The sequence below is a fragment of the Oryctolagus cuniculus genome, chromosome 3 (assembly GCF_964237555.1).
Source record: "Oryctolagus cuniculus chromosome 3, mOryCun1.1, whole genome shotgun sequence".
Taxonomy (NCBI): domain Eukaryota; kingdom Metazoa; phylum Chordata; class Mammalia; order Lagomorpha; family Leporidae; genus Oryctolagus; species Oryctolagus cuniculus.
Genome location: NC_091434.1, coordinates 102,298,173 through 102,324,534, shown reverse-complemented (window position 1 = coordinate 102,324,534; position 26,362 = coordinate 102,298,173). Strand labels below are relative to the sequence as shown.

At 37.8% G+C, this 26,362-nt stretch overlaps 1 protein-coding gene across 9 annotated transcripts in view; it reads right to left on the bottom strand.

Annotated features, from left to right (window-relative positions):
• Positions 1-26,362, bottom strand: part of LRP1B (LDL receptor related protein 1B) — a 2,140,503-nt gene that overhangs the window by 319,935 nt on the left and 1,794,206 nt on the right. For all 9 annotated transcript variants that reach the window (XR_007920674.2, XM_051849575.2, XM_051849574.2 and 6 more), the window contains 4 exons: positions 7,689-7,881; positions 7,269-7,394; positions 4,216-4,344; positions 1,414-1,533 (listed from right to left, as the gene is read on the bottom strand). Coding sequence is in view for 8 of the 9 variants with exons in the window: in XM_051849575.2 (XP_051705535.2) it covers positions 1,414-1,533; positions 4,216-4,344; positions 7,269-7,394; positions 7,689-7,881 (568 nt within the window). In the remaining variant the exon portion in view is untranslated. The remainder of the gene's footprint in view (positions 1-1,413; positions 1,534-4,215; positions 4,345-7,268; positions 7,395-7,688; positions 7,882-26,362) is intronic.

The following is a 26,362-nucleotide window of genomic DNA, read 5'->3' as shown; positions in this document are numbered from 1 at the left end:
TTAGACTCTTTGCTTGGAGTTCTTACATGTTTTGTTCATTCCTTGTTATTTATATGTTAAGGGCCAGCTTAAATCTGATCTATTCTGTGAATTTTTTGAGGAGAAATTTTTGAGGGAAAAAAACAACAAAAAGTATTCTTACATGTACAAATAGAATATTTACAAGGATGCTAAACTAATGAAAAGAATTTTAAAAAGAAAATTGTTTTGGAGCTTTATAATAGGTCCAGATTTTAGAAGATCTTGAATGTCAGTCAAAAATTTGTAATTTATCAGGTTACTGTTTAAAGGGAAAAAAACAAATTCTCACATAGCATTTACTCTATTCCATGTACCATCCTAAGTTTATTATTAACACTTACATGTAATTATTATTCCTATCTTACAATTTGGGAAACTGAGACACAGATTGGTTAAATGTCTTGTGCAAATTTCAACAGCAAAGTGTTGGGGTGGCATTTCTAATCTTGGGTTAATGGTCTACCCCAGCAGTCACTGTGTGAAAATATTAAATAGTATTAGCATGACTAACAATATCGGAATCAACTGGCAATAGCAAGGACACGGAAATCAACTAAAAGTACATTCTTTTAAACCAGTCGTGAAGTAGATTTACATGACAATATTATTTAAAGGAGGAGAGATATGTTGATGATTGGCAATGTTTGTGATAAAATATGATAGAGAAATCAGGGCTAACATCAAGCATTCGTGCCCAGTGCTTTAGGAAATGAGATCCTATACAAAACAGAGAACTATAAAATGATGGAAATATTTTTGAAGCAGTCAATTCAATACTATACATAACTGTAGAATGTCCAAATAACGAGGAGCTAGAACTGGGGAGTGGTGAAAAATGACAAGATTTTTAATGTGAGCAAAAAAGTAGAAACTAGAAATAGAGAACATAGTCATAATATTCAATTTACTTTAATACCTCCACTTCAGTTGCATTTATCACAGTTTGGTCCATACATACTATAACTCTCAGGAAAAAAAAAAGACTTGGGAAATTTGAAGCAAATAATATTCCTAAACTGATGGAAAACATAAATAACTTTTAGGGGCCAGCATTGTGGCATAATGGATTAAGTTGCTTTGTGTAACTATAGCGTCCCATATTGGAATGTGGGTTTGTGTCCTGGCAGCTCCGCTTCCAAAGCAGCTCCCTGATAATGTGCTTGGAAAGGCAGCAGGGGGTGGTCCAAGTACTTGGGACCCTGTCACCCAAGTGGTAGACCCAGGTGGGGTTCTTGGTTGTTGGCTTTGTCATGGTCCAGCTCCAACCATGGAGGCCTTTTGCAGCATGAATCAGCAAATTCAAGATCTCATTCTCTCAGTTTCTCCCTCTCTCACTGTGTGATTCCACCTTTCGAATAAATAAAAATGAATCTTAAAAAAAGAAATATTTACCTTTACAATCTAATTCATCAGAGTTGTCTCCACAGTCATTTTCACCATCACATAACTTGTCATGAGATACGCAACGACGATTGGAGCAGGGCTTGAATCCTCTTCGACAGCTTCTGTTTTCTAGTAAGGAGAAGCAGATGCTCATCATTGGAGTTCATATAGAAAGATGTTTACAAAATGAAAATCACAGACAAGGTCTCACTCATAACGGCTGGTTTGAGGAACTATAAAGCAAGTGCTGTACAGTACAAATCTCTTGGGTATTTGTTTCTTGCCAAGGAGTAGTTCATTTAGTAAAGACCCTATATGATCCACTGTTTTAACTTCAGTGATTCAGACCTGAAGAGCTCAAGTGATACCCACAATATTGTTTCTGACATTCTGTCAGGTAGTACAGAAACAAACAGATAATACATATTCAATTCTGAAGAAATAAATTTCTTCCTGAAAAGTAAGAAAAACACTTCACCATCCATCTCCTTCATCCTATGTATCCACAAATATTTTATAGCAAGAAAAAAAATCCAGGTATAAATAGACATCCCTCAAAGTATCTAAAAATATCTATATAATATCCCAAGGAAAAAAATAATTGCCTGTGAATTCTATTTGCCTTAACATAGTACTCTTGATATTATCTGATTTGGGGCACAAACTACCATTTACAATAACATGAGGGAACTTCAAAGTGTTTATGGGAAAATGGAATTAATTAGATTATTTTGTGCAAAATTTTTGGAACATCATGAATAGTATTCTTACACTAGATGTTTTTATTAACTTTGTGAAGACATCTCATATTTATTAATTTCAAAATGTTTTGCACCAAAATAAACTTATCTTTGTATTCTACTGTTCATGATTTTTTCTAAATCATTTGAATGGCAGAGATATAGAGTTAGAAAAAGACAGTGGGAGATTGCTATCTACTGATTCATTCCTCAGATGTCCACAATATTCAGGGCTGGGACAGGCTGAAGCCAAGAGCCTAAAACACATTCCAAATCTCCCATGTACATGGCAGAGATCCAATTATTTCAGCCATCACCTGCTACCTCTTAGGGTGCATATTAACAGGAAACTGCAATTGGAAGCCAAGCTGGGCCTCAAACCTAGCCATTCTGAGATGGTATGTGGGCATCCCAAGTGTCATCTTAAGTACTGTATCAAAAGTCCAGCCTCCCTTCCCATTCACTTTTTGAACTCCCATCATTATAGCAGCCATCTATTGAATGCTAACTGAACCAGGCTCTGAATCACACACACACACACACACACACACACACACATATATATATACACACACACACTTGCTTTTTAGTGTTCTCAACCAACATTAGAGGTAGGTATTTTATAGTAGGAAGTGAAAACGTAGAGGCACATTATCTTAAACACACAAGTCACATACAACTAGGTTTGGGAACAAAGATTGAATCTCAGGTGTGATTCCAAAGTCTATGCTTTATAACTGGGGTTGGCAGTTCCTGCCACAGGCTAAGTCTATGGCACTTTAGCTAAGAATTATTTTTACATTTTTAAAAGGTTAAAATAAATAAATAAATAAATAAAATAGAGTTCATATTAATAGGAAATATATGGCCAACAAAATCTAACATATTTACTAGCTGAACTATTATAGAAAAAAAAATCCTGACACCTGAATATTGTCATGCTTCTAAGAGCATAAAAATAATAGGAAGCCTCTTCTCAAGCTAATTCATAGTAAGGAAACTGTACTTGTAAACTGGCTACTATAATATTTTATTGCTTTAATATCTTCATATTGCATAGGAGATAGCTGTTCATTAAAAATGTATTAAGGTAAATTTCCTAATAGTTACAGATCAGTCATAGAAAAATCATATTTGATTATCATTTTAACTGAGGGTATGCTAATTCTATTATAGACTGCCTGTGGATTTCTCAAATTACATTTTCTTCTTGTCAATGTTTTTAAAAATTATTTACTATAGTTACAGCCCAGATAAGAGAACAAAGCCCAGATACTAGAACAAAGGAGAAACATAAATGAGATATAGCCTTTCCAGATACAGAGTTTTAAATTTTGCATGATATATAATCTATGCTATTGGATTTGTAGGGGAAAAACAATCAGAACAATTTAAAAGCAATTTTGATTAATTATAAAGTAACAACTGATGATTGTAGATAGACAAAATTCCAGGAGAACTACTACTACAATGAAGGCAAGTCTCGGCTGATTAGCAGGGTATAAAAGCAACTCTTCACTTCCAAGAGATAGGCAGAGATATCCATCACTTGGTGTCATCAACAGAGTCAGAGCTGGTGGGATGCCATGCTTGAGGGGAAGCATGGCTAAAGCAACCCCCTTTGTACAAAAGGCACTGGTCTCCTTCCTTATATTGCAGACAGAAATAGAATGGACCAGAGTCTGACGCCCACCCAGAAACATACTGTTGGATGATATTGGATATTTGGCACAGTGTAAACCTGAACATCCATAAATCACTGATAGTTATGAATTTCAGTTTAAGAAATATAAACCTTAAAGTCTATTTCTTAAGATGAATAACTAGGTATTCCAAAAGATAAAACCTTACCTTGTTTTACTTTGCATTTTATGGGTAGAAAACCATAAGGAAATTCTTTAAGGAATATCATGGTTACACTACAATAAATAAGGGATCTCATTTTAAAATAAACAAACCCTTCCATTGCCTTAGATCTGCGTGTTCATGAGCACCATTAAAGAAATCATTCTCATCAGCCAAACGGACATAAACAACCCCAATATGTGCATGACACATTTTGGACACTTACCACAGTAGAGCAGTTTTTCATCTGATTTATCCTTACAGTGAGGAGCACCATCACAGGTGAGCTGATAGTCAATGCACTCACCATTCCCACACTCAAACTCTGAATAAACATTGCAGGAAGAATTTTTAGCTGAAAGAATAAAAAGTCAACATATTTCTGTAATGACAAACATTTTCAGTATCTTTGCAATTATTTTCCTTGATTTTAATTATAAAAATAAACTAAAATTTATATAACAGTACATAATGGGCAGTGGTCTGTCACATTTTTTTTATGAAAAATTAAGACGGATGCTTGTTGTGATTCTTTGTCTCCAGTTGAAAATGTGGGTGGGGAAGTAATATGACTATTATTCTTTTATGCCTATTGTGTATTTTCTTAATCATTTGGCTATTATGTGTATGGAGAAAGAGTAACTGAAATTGTATGACTATGTTTGTTCATCTAGACCAGCAGACTTTTTTTTTTTTTTGACAGGCAGAGTGGACAGTGGGAGAGAGAGAAACAGAAAGGTCTTCCTTTGCCGTTGGTTCACCCTCCAATGGCCGTAATGGAAGTATAGGTCAAGAGCCATAAAGCCTCCAAAGTTTTATTGTTCTTTATTTCGGAATTTAATTTTCACTGAATCTCAGTCTAGATAAATGGGTAATCAATCTAGATTCAGTTAAATTGAAACTGTATACAGTGTTACTAGCATGGTGGCACTTTCTGAAGATTTTTGGGGGGGGCAGTCTAAGATTCACTGGTAAGGCATTATCTCAGGTAGAATAACAATTTAGAGAAGGCAGCAAATAATTTGAAACTAAAAAATATCATTATATTTACAGGAACAAGTATTACAAAGGGTGCTTATATTACTAGTTACAATAATCATAGATCATACATGGAACAAAATTCACCCATTCAAACTCTTTTTAATATTTCAAATTTATGTTGTCTACTTTAAGCACATTTATATATATATTTCTGTGTGGTAAAAAATTAATTCTTATGGTGGAAAATGCTTTATTTCAGGTTTTATAACCATGATGCCTTTGGGAAAAGCAAAGATTATTCACATATAAATATGTTTTTACATTACACAACAACATTATAGGAGCATGGTCGCTGTCAAGCATGCTCATTTGATGAAATACTATTGACTACTTTCTGCTTCTTTCTAGAAATAACTATATGGTTCAGCTGTCCTTGCATCCTCTTTACCTTGTTTAATTACACTTGCATTTTCTATTTCTATCATGTATGATGGTAAGGTTAACAACGCTGTGAAGAATGGAATTGCCTAATCTTTTAGTCAACAGTTATGACAACAAATGGTTTTCTTTCCTTTGCCCTCAGGTAGGAGTTAATAAATAGCCTTTCACCCCTTAAATGCTCCATTAACATTCATGAACAGCTCTGGGTGAACTCATTCAGATGTGGACATGGATATGTCAGAAAACATTTTTATTTCCCAAAGATGGATTTAACAAGAAGCAGCCAAGAGTAACTTTGCAATCTCTCTGCTGGACCGGGGGATTTCAATATAAATGTGCAATGGCTAAAGTCTGCCTCTGTAACTGTTTGTCACCTCAGAGGACTCCACTGCCACTCTACACTTGCATGTGAATACAACGGTTCTTATTTAAAATCAGCTTTAGGTGTGATTCATTCCCTTTCATCAATAGAGGGAAGCAGGTGGCATTGTAGGGGCAGTGAATTCTCATCTATTTTATAGCAAGGACAGGCCTCCACCGTACACAAATAAGGTTTGCTTTTTTGACTTAAGTCACTGCTTTGCTACTGTCCAGTAGTGACCTGTGAAAGAAACCTGATTCTAATGCAGAGTTAACACTCTAGTCTTACAGATGGCATCAGATTCAGACCATTACAGCTGAAACCACATAGGGAAAAGGAAAGAGAGAGTTTAAGCAATTTCCTTAGCAATTCAGAGAAGTGTTAAGTGATAAAGAATTATGGGAATTTGTGGCCCAAATCATTGAAATTGGCTAACTGCATAAAAAAAAAAAAATCACTGCACAATTGCGTCATTCTCTCATTTGCTTTGGCACAGTCTTTTTAAAAACAATTTTTACCCCTTTTGCCAGAAGGTACCTTTTGTCTTGTGATAACAATTTGTGAATTAAGGCAGTATGTCTATGTTCTTATATCAAATGCAGTTTTGTGTGTGTGTGTGTGTATACAACTGTGAATTTGTTTTAAAGAAGACTAAAGATAAAATCTATAATTTCTACAATATAGACTTGTCCAACATAGTTAATTGGCTAAAATGAAAACATGAGGATATAAATAAGGAGAGAAAAAATTGTCAAAAATTGAAACATTCTGAAGAGTCAGTTGATCAATTTTCAACAAGATGCTTTTGTTTCCAAGTTATCCATATAAAAATAGTCTTAATGTCAAAAGGAAATTAACCTGTTATATGTTGCTTGCTAATTTTTCTTGGCAATATTGGAACATTTGAACCTTTATTTATTTTGGAAACAGTTTGGAAACTTAGCTGTTAATAAGTGTATATTGTAATGGTACTAATTAAACATTGCGATGCCTTTGGGAGGTATAAACATCATGCAAGGCTGCAATGTTACATTCTTAATTAACAGTTTGGAAATGATTACAAATAAGCTGCATGAACCATTCTCTCTCATTTACATACTGTGATGGACTGTGAGTGGTTTTACTGCAGGACTACTGATCTACTGCCTGTGTACTGGTTTATTTCAACTTTAATTAATTTTGTAATTGACTAGATTCTCTGAATCACAGCTACAGTTTTTCAGATGATCATTGTACTCAGGTACTTTTCTGTCTACTCTCAATATCTTCTAGCCCAGAATCATAGGGAAAAAACATTTGTCACCAATTTGATCATTATTATCTGTCACACAGTGCTATAATTCAGAAAATGGTAAACTGAGCTTTTGTAGAAAAGAGACATAAACCAACAGCCATCAGTACTGGAGGAGAGTATAACTTCATAAGCGCATTAAAACAATTTCAATGGATCATTTTGAGTAATGATGCCATACTGCATTTCAATTGTCTATACTTACTCACGCATCTGTTGTCATCTAGCAATATTCGGTCCCCTCTGCAGGAACAATTCACTCTCCCACTAGGAGTTAAAAGGCACAGGTCATGGCACCCTCCATTCAACAATGCGCAGGGAGAAAGTTCACCTGCAATGAAGAGAGCTTACTCAAGATTTGAATGGAATTCTTGGTCGCTGTTAGATATTGATCCATAGTGAGTAGAATAGAATTCCAGAAATAAATAATTAAAAATGAATAGCTTTTTAGGTGATAAACTACAGAATTTGCCTGAAATATCTCAGATATTCTGTTAGTGAAATCCTCAACTCTATCCCCAAGAACTGAGAAAACAAAAACCAACTAAATACTGCTGGAAAACATAGAAAATATGTTGAGAGGTTATATAATTAAAACACACATCTGTATTCTATCATAACTTACAACTATTAGTGTCATTGGCAACGGCTATGATTCCCATTGGTTGATGTGGGATATCAGAGCGAAGAATCGTTGTGTCTCCTCCTGTGTACTTGTTGGAACGCAGGATAGCCCTTCTTCCCCAGTCAGACCAGAAGATATAATTGTCATAAACAGCCAGACTGAGGAAAGTCCCTGGCCCAGATTTAACAATCACCTGAAATAAATAAATTTTATATTTTACAATAAGGATAAATCACATACTCACATAAATTTTTGTTTTAAAAACATTAAAATTAGTTCAGATTTAAGCAATAGAAACCATCAGATCAAAATATTTTACAAAATGGGTAATCCTAATTTGATTCATTGTTAAAAATTCATCATTAGTAATTGCAGCATCTTTATTTAAAGTAAAGAGGTTGAATATCCCTTGTCTAAATGCGTGGGTCCTGGAGTATATCAGATTTTGGACTTTTTTGGGATTTTAAAATATTTACATGTACATAATGAGATACCTTGGGGATAAAAAACAGGTCTAAGCATAAAATTCATTTACAATGATATTTCATATACACCTTACATAAAATCTGAAGATATTTTTATCCATTATTTTTAGTATGTCTGCATTTTGACTGCACATGGTCGCATGAGATCAAGAGGAAATTTTCACTTGTGGCACCAGGTCCAAACTGCTTCTATTTTGGGATCACTTTGGATTTTGTATTTTCAAATTCGGGATGCTTGGGCTGGAGCTGAGGCTCAATAGGCTAATCCTCTGCCTATGGCGCTGGCACACCTGGTTCTAATCCCGGTTGGGACTCCTGATTCTGTCCTGTTTGCTCCTCTTCCAGTCCAGCTCTCTGCTGTGGCCCGGGGAGTGCAGTGGATGGCCCAGGTCCTTGGGCCTTGCACCCGCATGGAAGACCAGGAGAAGTACCTGGCTCCTGGCTTCGGATCCGTGCAGCGCCGGCAGTAGCGGCCACTTGGGGGGTGAACCAACGGAAAAAGGAAGACCTTTCTCTCTGTCTCTCTCTCTCTCACTGTCTAACTCTGCCTGTCTGAAAAAAATAAAAATAAAATAAAAATAAAATTCAGGATGCTTGATCTGGACTTAAACTTCATCATTCAATTTGTATAAACTAGTTGTTAAGCATTATAAGCCAAAACCACAAAGTCTAAAGATTATATATATATATATATATATATTCCTAAGTTCTCAGAACTAGGCATGGATTATAAAGGGTCTGGGGAATCCAGATTTTTCCTTTAGGAAGATTACAGCATGAGTGACCACATCCAATGAGTATCTCCTGGCAGTACAGTTGAGAACTTGCACTCAGACCAAGTGAAGTAAAAGAAACTAGATGAACCCTTCAAAACATTTAAGAAGCAGAACAAAACATATGAAGCAAGACTTTCCAAAATATTAGACATCTAGTACTGAAGGGTGGCAATTCCTGGTAAGACATAACACCTACCCCAAGTAAAAACTCAGAAAAGAAGGATGAATGGAAATAGAAATAGAAATCATATAGGGTTCATCATTCCCATTCCTTCTTGTCATCATTATTCTGGAGTTTACTATGAGTAAAAAAAATCTGTTGGATAAAAATAACAAAAATAAAAACAAAAAGCTCCTGGAACTAAGTGAATTTTGTAAAGTTGTAAAATGTATGATTATTTTAAAAACCAGTTATATTTCTTACATTTCTATATATTAATGATGAGCTATTGGAAATTAAAACTTTAAAACTCACAATAACATCAACAAAATGAAATACATAGTGGTAACCATGAAAAATATGTTTAATAAATTAAAATGCAAAATATTGCTAAAGATGTTAACAAGAAGTCAATAAGTAGAGATATATCCTATTCATGATTTGTAAAATTCAATTCTGTTAAAATGTCATTTCTCCCAATATTGATAAATTATATCTTCATATCTAGATTAAAGGGTGGTAAAGATAAGATTTTTTAGTTTTAACCACTTTAAGAGTTAGCAAGAGATAATGCACAGGGACAGGCATTATAGTGCAAGAGGTTAAGCCACAGCCTGCAACAGCAGCATCCCTTATGGGCATCATTGGAGTGCTAGCTTGGGCCCCTGACACCTATGTGGGAGACCAGACTGAGTTACAGGCTCCTGGTTTTGGCCAGGAGAAATCTTATAACCCTGACCAAGTTATAGCAAGAATCCTGTTAAGTCTAGTCAGTTTAGCCAGAATCTCTCATTATCCCTAAGGTTTGTTCTTGGTATTTTTTTTTTCTCTTGAACCGTTTAACCGTGATGGGATTTAGTCTAGAACACATTCACATCATAGCTACACATGAACTCCACCGGACTGTACCAAAACAGACCACATCAACTCTGTCCATCAGGGTTCTTTGGGGCAACTTTTTGAAAAATTCAGATCCTCAGGTCCGTCCCTAGACAGATGCAACGGGGACTTATGGGTTGGGAACAGAGGCCCTGCATTGTCACAAGGCCCAGCAGTAGGCTCCTGCTGCCATCCAGCACTGAGAGGCCAGTTCCTGACTGTCCAGGTCAATCTATGGGGCTGTTTCACTGCCTCCTACAGTTCCTGATCCTCAGTCTACCAGTTCCTGATTTTACTCACAGCCTATAACTTCTCCTTAGTCCTTGTTTTATCCAAAGTTAAGATCATTCTCTGCCCCCTGTTAGAAAAGCCATTGCAGGGACAGGAGTTTAGCCGAACAGTCAAGATGTTGTATGATACACCTGCGGATCCTATCAGAGTACCTGGGTGCAGCATCGAACTCTGGATCCTTTTCTGCTAACGCAGATCCTGGAAAGCAGCAGTAACGGCTCAAGGAATGTGTTCTGTCTCCCACATTGGAGACCTGGATTGAGTTTCTGGATCATGGTTTATACATTGCCAAGCACTGGTCATTTAAGGCATTTGGACAATGAACAAGCAGATGGCAGTTTCTCTCTCTCTCTCTCTCTCTCTTTTTCTCTCTCTCTCTCCTTTCTCATTGTGTCAAGCAATAAATACCACTTCAGTAGTTCCTATATCTTTTGAAATTTTTCTGAATAAAGTCTGTCCTATTATTTAGCAAGTAGCTTAAATTTCTTTTCTTTAATATGTACAATGGGAATACCACTAAGTAAAAACAACAGGATAAACTTTTCATATGTATAACAACATGGATAAACTTCAAAATAATTATTGTAAGGGAAAGAAGCCAGGAAAAAGTACATACTAGAACATACCATTCATTTCAAGAACATGAAAACCAATCTATAGTAACAAAAAACAGATAGTGTTTCCCAGGGATAAAGAAGGCACAAAGTGGAAAGAGCAGAATTACAAGAGAAGAAACTTGTAGCAGTCATGTGTGTGTTCATTCTTTGCAAGTAATGATGAATTCAGTGTGTGTGTGTGTGTGTGAAAAATTCTCAACTTTACATATGTGCAGTTTAGTATATGTAAATTATATATAAAAATATTAAAAATAAAGGCCCAAATGTTTCCCAAATAGTTTAGATGAAATATATTAACTATATATGACTGCTACTAAGTTTTAAATAATAGTATATACCAGGAAATAAATGAGTTCAATATCCAGTAGTTTTATTTAGTTTTTTCTCCTAAGTCTAAACTGTAAGTATCCTAACCAAATAGTTCTCAATTCTTCAGAAAAGCAGTGAAAAAATCGAGCTTAGTTTGAATCTGAACACACTCCTGTTGAGTAAAGACCTCCAAAGCCTGGAAGACAGATCTCGAGAAGGAGTTCAGTTCTGTAAGAAAAATACAAGATGTAATTTCAGGAAATGGAGCATGCAGAGGAGGAGGAGGAGAGGACTAGGGAAGGAGACCACGAAGAGAAAGAAGGCAGAAGAGAGAAAGAATGGGAAAAGTAGAAAGGAAAGGAGGAAAGAGCCATAAATTTCAAACAAGCCAAAGAAATCTAAAAGAATTTGTCTTCAAGGAAGCAGAAATCCTCACGCAAATGCCATATTGGTAACTTTTCAGCAGGGTGGATTTTGAGGAAGATGTTTCACTTTTTAACTGTGCACTTACTCCTCATGTAGGATCTCTGTCCTTAATGTGCTGTGCATTGAGATTTAATGCTATAACGAGTACTCAAACAATATATTTCACTTTGTGTTTCTATGGGGGTGCAAACTGTTGAAATCTTTACTTAATGCATACTAAACTGATCTTCTGTAAAAAAAAAAAAAAAAAAGAAAGAAATGATCAATTCCCAACTTGACTCTCACTGGGATTAAACATGACAATAGGTCTGATCTGATTTCATCATCATTTAAAAAAATCATCTATTATTTTTCACTTTATGTTTCTGTGTGGGAGCAAACTGTTGAAATCCTTACTTAATGTATACTAAGCTGATCTTCTGTATATTAAGATAATTGAAAATGAATCTTGATGTGAATGGAAGGGGAGAGGGAGTGGGAAAGGGGAGGGTTGTGGGTGGGAGGGACGGTATGGGGGGGAAGCCATTGTAATCCATAAGTCGTACTTTGAAAATTTATATTCATTAAATAAAAGTTAAAAAAAAATTGAAATGTGCTCATCTCTTAGACTTGACTAAAACCTGATTCAGTAATTTCACCAGGCTGGTTTAAGGATACACAGGGGGGAGGGGGGCACTGTGGCTAAGTGGGTAAAGCCGCCAACTGCAGTGCCAGCATCCCCTATAGGTGCCGGTTTGGGTCCCGGCTGCTTCACTTCCAATCCAGCTCTCTGCTATGGTCTGGGAAAGCACTGGAAGATGGCCCAAGTCCTCAGGCCCTGGTACCCATGTGGGAGGCCCAGAGGAATCTCCTGGCTCTTGGCTTTGGGCCATTGTGGCCATCTGGGGAGTGAACCAGCAGATCAAAGACCTTTCTCTCTCTCTGCCTGTGCCTCTCTGTAACTCTGCTTTTCAAATAAATGAATAAATCATTAAAAAAGGATATATGAAGTAATATTTTTCAAAGTTTAGTTATATATTGAGTTTATATATTTTAGTTATGGGACAAAGTTGGTTATTAGTTTTCAATATTTTTGCATGAAGAATTATTCTAAAGTAATTAATTGTCATATAAAATTTCAATTAAGAAATTTAAATTGAATAGTTTTCTAGTGATAAATTTGTAAATTTAATTATTTGGCTTCAGTATTAATTTCAGTAAGAAAACTCACTAAGTTACTTTTTCTGTAAAGAGAAAAAAAAAAGGAAACCTTACAGGAAAATGACCGCATAGAAAATGTCGTGAAAATTAAACACAAATGAAAAGGGTATATGATGATCCTAGCAATAAGAGAATTAACTGAAAGGGCTCTATAGTAAGACTTACAAATATTACCCCATTTCTTTCTTAAAACCATCCCATGAGGCAGGGATTATTACCAACTTAATGCATATATTAAGAATCTGAGCGCTGGAGAAATTTTGCAGCTTGCCAGAAATGAAATGCTTAGTTAATGAAGGCGCTTGGATTTGATATAAGCTTTCACAACTAATTATAATCACAGATGCTTACTAAAAGCTGATTACATGTTAGGTACTAATATACATGTTTTACCAGCATTTTGTGAGGAATACGTCATCTCCATTATGTGTATTAGAAAATTTAGGGCAGAGAAATTAACTCAGTCAAAGCAGCAAAGTTACACCTAGTGCTCCTATTGTTCAACAACTTAGTATACTGCCTCCAAATCTCAATACTTATCCAATGCCAAACAGTACATTATTAGGAATTACTGCATCCTGAGAACTATTTATGGAGTACTGAAGTTCATATGATTTGTAGAAGCACGATAATTTAAAACGGTTCCTGGAACCAGCATTGTGGCATGGTGGGTTAACCCACCATTAGCATGCCTGCATCCCATATAAAAGAACTACTTTGAATACTGGCTGCTCCACTCCAATCCCGTTCCTAACTAATGTGCCTGGAAAGCAGTGGATGATAGCCCAAGTACTTGGGCCCCTGCCACCCACAAGAGAGACTTGGATGGGGTTCCAGAATCCTGGTTTTTGGCCTAGACCAGCACCTGCTAGTGTGGTCATTTGGAGAGCAAAGAAGCAGACAGAATTCTTCTCTCTCAAAAAGGAAACCAAAAAGGAAACCTGTTGAAGTGAAATGGACATTATGAGAAACAGTGACTTGATCAGCCCTTGTCCTGACTGTTGATGTAGAATTTAATACTTTATCCCTTTTTGTATTTTTTTTTGTTCTAGTTAATACTATTGGTTGAACTCTGTATTTAACACACAATTATTCTTAGCTGTTTCAATTTAACTGAAAAGTGATCCCTGTTAAATATAAGAGTGGGAATAAGAGAGGGAGGAGATGTACAATTTGGGAAATGCTCAATAGGACTTGCCCCAGATGATGGAGTTAGAAATGTGCCAGGGGATTCCAATATAATCCCATCAAGGTGGCATGTACCAATGCCATCTCACTAGTCCAAGTGATCAATTTCAGTTCACAATTGATCATAATGAAAAGTCTAAGAGTCAAAGGGATCACATAAACAAGACTAGTGTCTGCTAATACTAGCTGATAGAATCAAAAAGGGAGAGAACGATCCAACATGGGAAATGGGATACACAGCAGACTCATAGAATGGCAGATGTCCTAAACAGCACTCTGGCCTCAGAAGCAGCTCTTAAGGCATTCAGATCTGGCTGAAGAGCCCATGAGAGTATTTTAGGTATGGAAAGCCAAGACACTCTGGAAAAAAAAAAAAAAAAAAACAAAAAAAACAAAAAAAAAAACCTAAATGAAAAATCTCTGCGAGTGAGATCCCAGTGGAAAGAACGGGGCCATCAAAGAAAGGGAGGTACCTTTGTCTGAAGGGAGGATAGAACTTCCACTTTGATTATGACCTTGTCTAAATAAGATCAAAGTCGGCAAACTCAAAAGGCTTCCATAGCCTTGGCAACTCATGACTAGAGCCTAGGGAGATTACTGACGCCATAAACAAGAGTGTCAAATTGATAAGTCAACAACAGGAGTCACTGTGTACTTACTCCTCATGTGGGATCTCTGTCCTTAATGTGTTGTACAATGTGAATTAATGCTATAACTAGTACTCAAATAGTATTTTACACTTTATGTTCTGTGTGGGTGCAAACTGATGAAATCTTAATATATACTAAATTGATCTTCTGTATATAAAGATAATTGAAAATGAATCTTGATGTGAATGGAAGGGGAGAGGGAGCGGGAGATGGGAGGGTTGTGGGTGGGAGGGAATTTATGGGTGGGAAAAAGCCATTATAATCCATAAACTGTACTATGGAAATTTATATTTACTAAATAAAAGTTTAAAAAACAAAAATACTTCCCCCTCTCTCTCTGTCTCTTTCTCTCTCTCCTTTCTCTTCTCTACCCCCAGTCACCCTGCCTTTAAAATAACCAATAAATAAATTATTTTAAAAAGAAGTTTCATTTCTCTCATCCACCCTGTATCAATCTCTAAACTACAATGAGGTAATTAACAATGTTTTTTGTCGCTCCCCGTCTTCGTGGAGGAACGACACAGGACCCTGCGTTGTTCTTTCGTCTGCTCGGCCCTCCCCGGGTTTGCTGCTGGTTCTTCCCGGGTTGGCTACTATCCCTTCCACCTCCGTGGAAGGGCAGTTCCCCCTGGCCGCATTCCCCACTTCCGCAGGGGAGTGGCACACCGCCGGCCAGCTCTTCTCGGGGGCTGCACAGGTGTTCCTTCAGCTAGATGTTCCCCTTAGATGTTCCCCTTAGATGTTCCTGGTGCATGCCGTCTCTCTCCTCCTTTATAGTCCTCCGCCAATCCCAACTCGGCTGCCCACACGCCGAGTACGCTGCTCTCCTCCAATCAGGAGCAGGTCCTGCAGCTTGTCAAGTTGGTGAGAGGCAGCTGGGTAGAAGCTGTTGCCTCCTCTCCCAGCGCCATATTGTGGGAGAGCAGATGCATAGAATAAGTCTTAATTCCAGTAACTTAGTCCAGTCCGGATTGCTCCCCACAGTTTTTTGCGGATAGAAAGGGCATAAAATCCTATGTAATTTAGAGATTCAGTCCAATCTGTATCAAAAATTCCAGTTTTTTGCAGAACTCAAAGAAGCACTGGTAAATTTTGTATTGGTTCACAAATAGCTGAGTCTTGGGCAAACACAACAAATTAGCATGCTTTCCACTACCTGATTTTAATATATATTACAAAGCTATAGTAATTAAAACAGAATGGTATTGACCTGAAAAGATATGGAGTAATAGACATATGGAGTAACAGAACAGAATCAATACCATACACATAAACTCACTCATCTACAGCTAATTGACCTGGACAAAAATTTAATGAACATGCATTGTAAAGAGATAATCTTTTATTTTTTGGACAGGCAGAGTTAGACAGTGAGAGAGAGAGAGACAGAGAGAATGGTCCATTGGTTCACCCCCCCAAATGGCTGCTACGGCCAGCATGCTGTGCCGATCTGAAGCCAGGAGCCAGGTGCTTCCTCCTGGTCTCCCATGCGGGTGCAGGGCCCAAGCACTTGGGCCATCCTCCACTGCCTTCCTGGGCCACAGCAGAGAACTGGACTGAAAGAGGAGCAACCGGGACAGAACATGGCGCCCCTACCGGGACTAGAACCTGGTGTTCTGGAGCTGTAGGCAGAGGATTAGCCAAGTAAGCCATGGCGCCATCCCAATCTTTTTAACAAACAGCATTGGAAAATTTTATAAATATATATATAGAAGAAATAAACTAGATACCTGTATCTCACCATGTAAAAAAAATGAATTTAAAATGGATGAAAGACAAATGTAAAACCAGACACTATGAAACTTCAAGAAGAAAAACATATGGGAACCAGTTTAGGACATTGGAATGGGAAAGGATTTTTTGCTTAAGACTGCAAAAGCACATGGAATGAAAACAAATATATTCAAATTGATTTTCATCAAACTAAAAAGCTACTGCTTGGCAAAGGAAACAGTTTGTGAAAAGACAACCTACAAAATGGAAGAAACTACACGCAAGCTATACAACTCGATATCAAGCAACTTAAGCAATTCAACATTACAAGAACAAATAATCCAATTTAAAAATGAGAACTAAATCTAAATGTTCATTTCTCATAGACATACAAATGGCCAACAGATATATAAAAATGCTCAATATCACTAATCATCAAGAAATGAAAATTGCACAATGAGATATTACCTCACCCCAGTTAGACTGGCTACTATTAAACAGAGTGCTTTTTTATAGTAATAGTAATACAAGAGAGAACAAATGCTGGAAAGGATATAGAGAAAAAGAGAACCCTTGCACACTGTTGGAGGAAATGCAAATTACCACAGTCATTGTGGAAAGCACTGTAGAGTTAGCTCAAACAATTAAAATACAGAATCACCATATGATCCACAAATTCCACTGCTAGTTATACACAAGGACAATGAAATCAATCTATCGAAGAGACATCTTTACTCCCATTTTTTACTGTATCACTATTCATAATAGTTAAGAAATGAAAACAGCCTAAGTGTATATGTACTTATGAATAAAGAAAATGTATAACATATACACAATGGAATAAAAAGAATTAAATCTTATCATTCACAACATGGCAGAACTGGAGATTATTATGTTTAATGAAATAAACCAAGTACAGAAAAATGTGTGTTACATGATCTCACTTATATAGAAAGTATTAAAAGAAAAGGCACCTCATAGAATTTACATGAGGCTGGGGAGGGAATGAGAGAGGGATGGGGAAATGTTGATTACAGTGTGAGTGAGTATCAAGTTACATCTAATAAGAAGTTCTGAGTCTCCATTACATAGTAGGGTGAACACAAATAATGTTAATGTACTGTGTAATTCTTTATACAAAGGAAAATAACTAGAAGGTTTTGAATTTTTTGCCAAAAACAAATATTAAATGCTCAATGTATATACGTACTGTGACATCACAAAACACCCCTTACAAACATATGTCCTTAAACTACTTTAGTTGAAAAACTTAAGATAAACAAGCATATACCTTGTTTATCTTTGGGTATACCCCAAACCATACCTTATTCATTACAAATAACTAATAATTATTTGTATTAACAATTGCTTCCATTTTTTTTCTGAGCATATAGGTCATTTCTGTTCTTTTTATTTTAAAGATTTATTTATTTATTTATTTATTTATTTATTGTTGACAGGCAGAGTGGACAGTGAGAGAGAGAGACAGAGAGAAAGGTCTTCCTTTGCCGTTGGTTCACCCTCCAATGGCCGGCGCGGCCAGCGCGCTGCTGCTGGCGCACCGTGCTGATCCGAAGGCAGGAGCCAGGTGCTTCTCCTGGTCTCCCATGCGGGTGCAGGGCCCAAGGATTCGGGCCATCCTCCACTGCACTCCCTTGCCAAAGCAGAGAGCTGGCCTGGAAGAGGGGCAACCGGGACAGAATCTGGCACCCGACCAGGACTAGAACCCGGTGTGACAGTGCTGCAAGGCGGAGGATTAGCCTAGTGAGCCGCGGCGCCAGCCAAAGATTTATTTATTTATTTATTTAAAAGTCAGAGTTACACAGGGAGAAGGAGAGGCAGAGAGAGAGAGGGAGCTGTCTTCCATCTGCTGGTTCACTCCCCAACTGGCTGCAAATGCCGGAGCTGCACCGATCTGAAGCCAGGAGCCAGTAGCTTTCTCCAGGTCTCCTACACAAGTGCAGGGGCCCAAAGACTTGGGTCATCTTCTACTGCTCTCCCAGGCCACAGAAGAGAGCCAGATTGGAAGTAGAGCAGCTGAGTCTCAAACTACAGTGCCTATATGGGATGCCTGCACTGCAGGCGGCAGCTTTACCTGCTACACCACAGCACCGGCCCCCATTTCTGTTCTAGGGTACAATATTTTGTTGTACCTGAGCGAGTGCAAAGGAGCTCCACACATTGACAAAATTTGATGGTCTTTTATTGCCGGCAGTGGAGAGTGGGCTCATGCCCTAAAGAGCTCTCGTTCCTGAAGCCCAAAGCAACAGGGTTTATAAAGGCAAAAACCACAAAATCGGGAGGGGAATTCATGGTTGCTGGGGACGGGGGGAATACATGGTTACCGGGGTCAAGCTGACCTAAAACCTATGTGAAACTAGTATCAATTATAATCTTGACAATACCAGTTACCATCTTAGCAATTCCAATTATAATCTTGACATTAACCCAGGTATTGGTTTTAATCATATGTAGGACATAGACAAATTACATTTTTATCATTAACCCAGGTGCAGCCTATCCACTTCCAAGCTTGAGTGATCATGCTAGGGTGTTTCTATGCTCTGCCAAGTGTGATGTAGTGAACTGCTGTTGTTCAACTGTTTTAGATCATAGTTTCAGACCAGAGTCTCACGGTGTGGGGGGGGCACCTTCCCAGAATGGAGTCTGAAGCACTCCAAAATGGAGTCCCTACTGTCAAGGTGTTACTTCAATTTCACTGACCTTAATGGGCTTACAAATCATTTTGTAACTCAGGGATGAAACATGAGATTCTGCATTTCCAATAAGACTCTTGGGGACACTAATGCCATTTCTTTGGGAATATATCCACTTTGAGTTGCAAGAATACAAAATTAAATATAAAAAAATAAAATAATTTTACCACAAGATCAAATTAATCACCATTTTGAATTAAGATTATAGAAGGATGGTTCAGGCTGAAGCTAGGAGGCAGGAACTCCATCAAGGTCACTTACATGTGTGTGAGGGACCAAATGTACTTGGGTATCTGCTGCCATCCCATGCACATTAGCAGGGAGCTGGATCAGAAGCAGAGCAGCTGGAATTCAAAGTGGAGCTCAGAAATGGGATGCCAAAATAACAACTGTAACTTAAACCACTGTGCCAACAAATGATCCCTCCTTTTTTTCTTTTCTTTCTTTTTTTTTATTTGACAGATAGAGTTACACAGTGAGAGAGAGAGACAGAGAGAAAGGTCTTCCTTCCACTGTTTCACCCCCAAAATGGCCGCTATGGCCAGAGCTACGCTGATCCGAAGCCAGGAACCAGATGCTTCTTCCTGGTCTCCCATGCCGGTGCAGGGACCCAAGCAATTGGGCCATCCTCCACTGCCCTCCGGGGCCACAGCAGAGAGCTGGACTGGAAGAGGAGCAACTGGGACTAGAACCCAGCGCCCATATGGGATGCTGGTGCCTCAGGCAGAGGATTAACCAAGTGAGCCATGACACTGGCCCCCCTCCTTTTTTCTTTATAAATTGGCAGCATAGTATTTTCTTTGTATTAACTTTAACATGAGTTGACACCCTAAAAGCTCATCCAATAAAAGCTAAAATAGACAACTGAGATTTTATCAGATTGAGAAAAAACAGACTGCTCAGACAGCCAAGATAATGTAAGAATAATGTGCAAGTTATTTATTTGACAAGGGATTAATCCAGAACATACAAGGAATTCAAACGACTCAATAAAAGAAATCCAAATAATTCAATTCAAAATGGGAAAATGTTGTGAGTAGAAATTTCTCAGAAAAAATAAAAATGGCAAAAATTTTATGTAACAATGCTCCATGTAGGTATCTACCAAGGAAATTCAAGTCAAAAATAATAAGGTATCATCTAACTCCAGTTAGAATGGCTATTATAAAAAAGACAGGGGCAGTCATTTGACCTAGTGGTTGAGACTGTTTTCTATGAAGCTTGCATCACCTTATCTCTTAAGCCCTGCACCTGTGTGGGAGACCCAGAAGAAGCTCCTGGCTCCTGGCTTTGGATGGGCGCAACTCCAGCCATTGTGGCCAACTGGGGAGTGAACCAGCAGATGAAAGACCTCTCTCTCTCCCCTTCTCTCTTTCTCTGCCTCTCCTTCTCTCTGTGTAACTCTGACTTTCAAGTAAATAAATAAATCTTAAAAAAAAAAAGAAGAAATGGGAAAAAAGACCTGAACAGACACTTTTCAAGAGAGGAAATTCAAATGGCCAATAGACACATGAAAAAGTGCTCAGGATCACTAGCCATCAGGGAAATACAAACCAAAACTACAATGAGGTTTCATCTCACCCTTGTTAAAAAGGCTCTTACACAGAAATCAACAAACAACAAATGCTGGCAAGGAAGTGGGGAGAAGGCTAACAATTCAGTGTTGCTGGGAATGTAAACTAGTACAGTCATTTCAGAAGACAGTATGGAGTTATTTCAGAAAGCTGAATATAGACCTACCATATAACCCAGCCATCCCAATCCTGGGAATTTATCCAAAAGAAATGAAGTAAGTATATGAAAGAGTGATCTGTAAGCCCTGTTCATTTCAGCTCAATTTATAATAGTTAAGACATGGAATTAACCCTGATGTCTATCAACTGAAGAATGGATAAAGACATTATGGTATATCTACACTATGGAATACTACACAGTGGTAAAAATATGAAATCCCGTCATTTGCAACAAAATGGATGCAACTGGAAACCATTATACTTTGTGAAATAAGCCAGTCACAAAAAGAGAAATACCATATGGGCTCTCTGATCTGTGGTAACTAATAAAGTACCTAGAATGTAATCTATAGGAGTGAAACTGACACTTTGAGATGTGATGATTTTGAACCCTTGCTTTGATGGTCAAGGAACAATAATTTTTGTTTGTTTAGTTTTGTTGTTTTCATTTTTTCCCTCATACTAATTGGTGAACTCTCTACTTGGAATAGGGTTAATCTTATTAGTATAAAAGTTAACTGAACATTGATCTCTGTAAAAAATAAAAACAGGAAAAGAAGAGGCAGGAGGAAGAAAGGTGGGAGTATGGGTAGGAGGAAGGTAAAGGGGAAGTATCATCATGTTCCCAAATCTGTGTATATTAAATGTATGAAATTATATTCCTTTATCAAAATTTAAAAAAAAAGACATGAATTGATGGAACTTTTGCTGCCAGCCAAAATCAGGCAAGCCCACAGCAGCCCAACTTTTCCTCTGATAGCAACTTCCTGATTGTTATGGGAACAGAGAAGAAAATGCTAATAGGCAGTTGAGTTAGCAATGCAAAAAATGGTGAAAAGGAGGAGAATAAAATATTGTTTTTGCTGTCACTGATTTTTTTTCCTACTTTATTTCTGGTACCACCCAGTGATTGAAATAGTATATATTTACAGACTTTATATGGAAGGATATAAGTTCAATGTCCCTTACATTTCCTAGAACTTCCCACAATTCAGAGAATGTGGGGAGCTAGTGGCTGCCTTGTGTTAGTTCCAATCAAGGCCTAAGAAGGGACAAACTGCAAAACACAGCTTAAGTGTTCTGAGTTTTTAGGTTTTGGCGGTTCAACAGCCCTGATGGCAGTCTTCCAGTCTGCACTAAATGCTTTTAAAAACTCTAGTTTGAAAATTGCCACTCAACAGAAGTCTTGTGGCACTGAATTCAGGGCTTGCTCTAGATACCTGCCTTTTCCTCTGCTTATCCCATTTCTCTACCCAGTCCTATGAGATAATTTGCCAGTTTCATTTTCTTCCAAATAGAGGGAGGACCTCTAGAGTCAAAGTGACGGGCATATGAGCACTCAACTTACTTGAGTCATGAATAAGATTGTATTTTGAGTTTAAGAAGCCAACTATCTCCAAACTCCAGCCTCTTTAAAGGGTAAGAAAATGGGCATCTTGATTTGCAATACAGCACCTTGTTTCACAAAATGACTTGATAATTCTTTCTAATTTGCTCTCTTTATTAAAAACTACCATTATCAGTGCAGAACACAGTATTGTACAATTATGGTTTTCATATCATTTCTATGTTTCCAAATATACACATACACAAAAAAACACAAACATATGTGCTAAAGCCCACAGGAATATTGGGAAACTATAGCTAAAATGCAAATGTAAAAAGAAATCTGAAAAACTGACTAATATCTGGTAAGTTTACAGGTTCAATTTAATGTATTTCTTTTGAAATAGTCTGTTATGTCCTAGATGATGTTTCATGAGTATAAAAGACCAGTCATAAAGACTATTCAGTATTGTAGACTATGTCACTCCCCACCCCTTACCCTTTCTCCTCCACCCCCACCTCCTACTGTTGATAAGTTCTGGATCAGCCCTATCTGCTTATTAATATTTGGAAATGGGACATTGAGGTAATCAGTCTTGTATGAAGTCATATAGTTGGGATCCCCATGATAGGATCAGTGTTCTTATAAGAAGAGGAAGACAGATGACAACACTCTTGTCTGAATGTGAGGGCATAGCATGCAGGTGTTCATCTAAAAGGCATGAGGAAGACTCTCACCAGAACCCCATTTTACAGGCAGCTTGAGCTCAGATTTCCCATTAGTCTTGAGAATTGTTAGAAATAGCAGCTGGAGCTAAGACATCGTTTTGCTACTCTCTCTTAGAAGAGTTGACTGAGATCTGTACCTGCTTTGAATTTCAGTAAGTATTTTTACACAGTCAGCAGGAGAAGGGGCAGATGGCTTGCCATGAAAGTGTAAAAATGATAATCTCTCTAGTATGCCATCTGGAATGATTGTCCTGAGGAACAGAGGAAAAAACAAGTAAGAGGGCCAAAGAGAAGAAAGGAGTTGGAGCAGAGCAAATACATGGTGTGAAAGTCAGGAGCAAAGCAGGGCATGGAGTGCTGGGAAACAAGCAAGGCTAAGTGTGAATGTGGCTCAGACAATGGGAGAAGGTCCCACTGTAAGCCTGGGAAGCAAGGGAGAAAGGCACCCACATGGGGATCTCCTCTCTAGGACAAGTTGTGGAATTTTTCATATAATAATAGTCACCTATTAATATTTGTTAAGTAAGTAATGTTACTACTGGTTTGTAATTTCAAAGATTCTTCCGCTGCTGGTATACAGACTATATTAGACAAGAACCAAGAGTATCAAGGAGATCAGTAAGGACCAATTGCTTTGATCCAGACAAAGGATAAAGCCTTTGGTATTTCTAGAGAGGGAAAGAGGAAAGAGAAGCAATCATTAGAGCAATGTTTATAAATGAAACATAACATGATTTATTTTTATCAGAATTTCCATGGTTTACATTAATTAATTCACTCATTTTTTCAGTATTTTTAACTCACCAATGAGAGCTAACAGTTCAGAAATGCTTACAATGTATAGAATATATAGAACATTTATAACACATTATTTAATCATTGTATTAACCAACGCGGTAGATATTTTTAAATTGTACTTATTTACTGAAGAGACAGAGCCAGAGAAACAGACTGAAAGACTGAAAGCTCTCATTTGCTGAATCACTACCCAAAGACCCACAGTAGCTAGGACTGAGTTAGGTTGAAGCCAGAGACTAAAGTTCATTGTAGGTCTGCCAAGTGGGTAGCCAGCACCCAACTACTTGAATCATCACTTGCTTTCTTCCAGGGTTCTCATTATCAGAACATTGGAATTGGAAGCAGAGTTTGGACTTGTACACAGGCACTTTGATATGGTATACAGATGTCTTAACCTTCATTTTAACAAAAGTCCCTATGTTCACCCTTAGATGTTATTTTAATCTTTGTTTTACTGATAAAGATTGAATCTTTTTTTTTTCTTTTTGACAGGCAGAGTGGACAGTGAGAGAGAGAGACAGAGAGAAAGGTCTTCCTTTGCCGTTGGTTCACCTCCCTTATGGCTGCTGCAGCTGGTGCACCACGCTGATTGGAAGCCAGGAGCCAGGTGCTTCTCCTGGTTACCCATGCGGGTGCAGGGCCCAAGGACCTGGACCATTCTCCACTGCACTCCCTGGCCACAGCAGAGAGCTGGACTGGAAGAGGAGCAACCAGGACAAAATCCGGTGCCCCAACCAGGACTAGAACCCAGTGTGCTGGCGCCGCAGGCAGAGGATTAGCGTATTGAACCACGGCTCTGGCCTAAAGATTGAATCTTAAAGAATTTATGTAGCAAGCGCTGTGGCTCACTTGGTTAATCCTCTGCCTGCGGCACCAGCACCCCAGGTACTAGTCTCAGTTGCTCCTCTTCCAGTCCAGCTCTCTGCTGTGGCTCGGGAGGGCAACGGAGGATGTCCCAAGTGCTTGGGTCCCTGCATCCGCATGGGAGACCAGGAGGAAGCACCTGGCTCCTGGCTTCGGATCAGCGCAGCGTGCTGGCAGTAGCAGCCATTAGGGGGGTGAACCAATGGAAGGAAGACCTTTCTCTCTCTCTTTCTCACTGTCTATAACTCTCTCTCTCTCTGTCTCTCTCTCTCTCTCACTAACTCCGCCTGGCAAAAAAAAAAAAAAAAAAAAAAAAAAGAATTTATATAATTAGCCCAAGTTACAGAGTTCTAAGTAACTGAGATTATTTTATATCCAATATCTGAATGACTTTAAATTTTTTGTCTTTATTTACTTTACTTATTTGAAGACCAGCAGACAGAAATATAGAGTTCTCCTATCCATTTGTTGACTCTCTAAATGCCCACAACAGCAGAAGCTGAGCCACACCAAAGCCTGAAACCAGGCTGTGGCTAGAAGCCAGTGATTCAATCCATATCTCCCACATGGTGGCCTAAATTCAAGTACTTGAGCTGCCACTTGCTGCATTTCAAGGTGTGCATTAGCAGGAAGCCAGAAGTAGAAGTAGAACTGGGGCCACACCCAGTTAGTCTGTGTAGGACGCATGCGTAACAAGTGGTATCTTAACTGCTAGACCAAAAGCTCACCTCTAAATTCATTTTTCATATATGAAGTGTTTTCTTGATGATTCAGCTAAGAGAAACTCTTCTTCTACTAGTAGATGATATATACTACCCTTATATTAAATCCTTCCTATCAAATTAAAGAATTATGCTCATTTCAATGATGATGAAATTTAAGAGTTAGACATAACCAATTAAAGTTGTTTTTATGTATAGTCATATGAAAATCAACATTTTCCTATGCTATCATCTAAAGTCCACAATAGCAGTTTTTGTTAATTTTAACATTTACTTTACAAATTCTGCTGACATCAAGGAAGGGGAGAACCAATATTAAACTCTGTCTCTAATTACTCATGTTGGTTTTCTAGGATACAATAGGTTCCACAAAGAATTGAGCTAACTTCAGTCATTTCTTTTCTGATTAAAGTTCTATATGGAACAGAGAAATGAAATCCGCTAGCTTTCACAACTCTATTTCCATGTTAAAATAATTTTATCATAAGTCCACAAATTCTGCACCTTGCAAGCATCATCAGCATTTTATTTACAATGCAGAAGCCTTGTCATCATAAATTGCACTCCACTACATTGTATGGAAATATTCCATCATGGCATAATTTTGAGGTGCTTTCACCTTGAACATATAAATAGGTTCATGGTTTTCAAAACAACAATTCATGTTCATTCAGAAAACACATTTCTCGCACACTTAATCTCACATGTGTCTTCGTAGATAGACAATTAAATTGGTTTCTTGGTGAGAGATGCCATACAGAGTTAAATTTAACTGTCAGGATTCACTGTCACTAATCATATTGCCTTTTGCATCTTGGAACTTCACTCATGCCTCACTCAAATCATCCAACCAACACAAACATATTCAGCTTTATAAACTAGGCAACGTATTTCCTGTACTTAGATGCTAAGCAATTTCAAAGCCAGCAAAACGGGACTCTTTCCAAACACACCAGCTGATTGTTTTATCCTCAAGATCATAAAATGATCATTTATGAGAAACAACTCTTGGCCCCTGCAGTGGGTGCCGATGTCCAAGTGTTCCACACTTCAGAGAAATAGCTGTATTTGCTTTGGACTTAGAGAGAGGG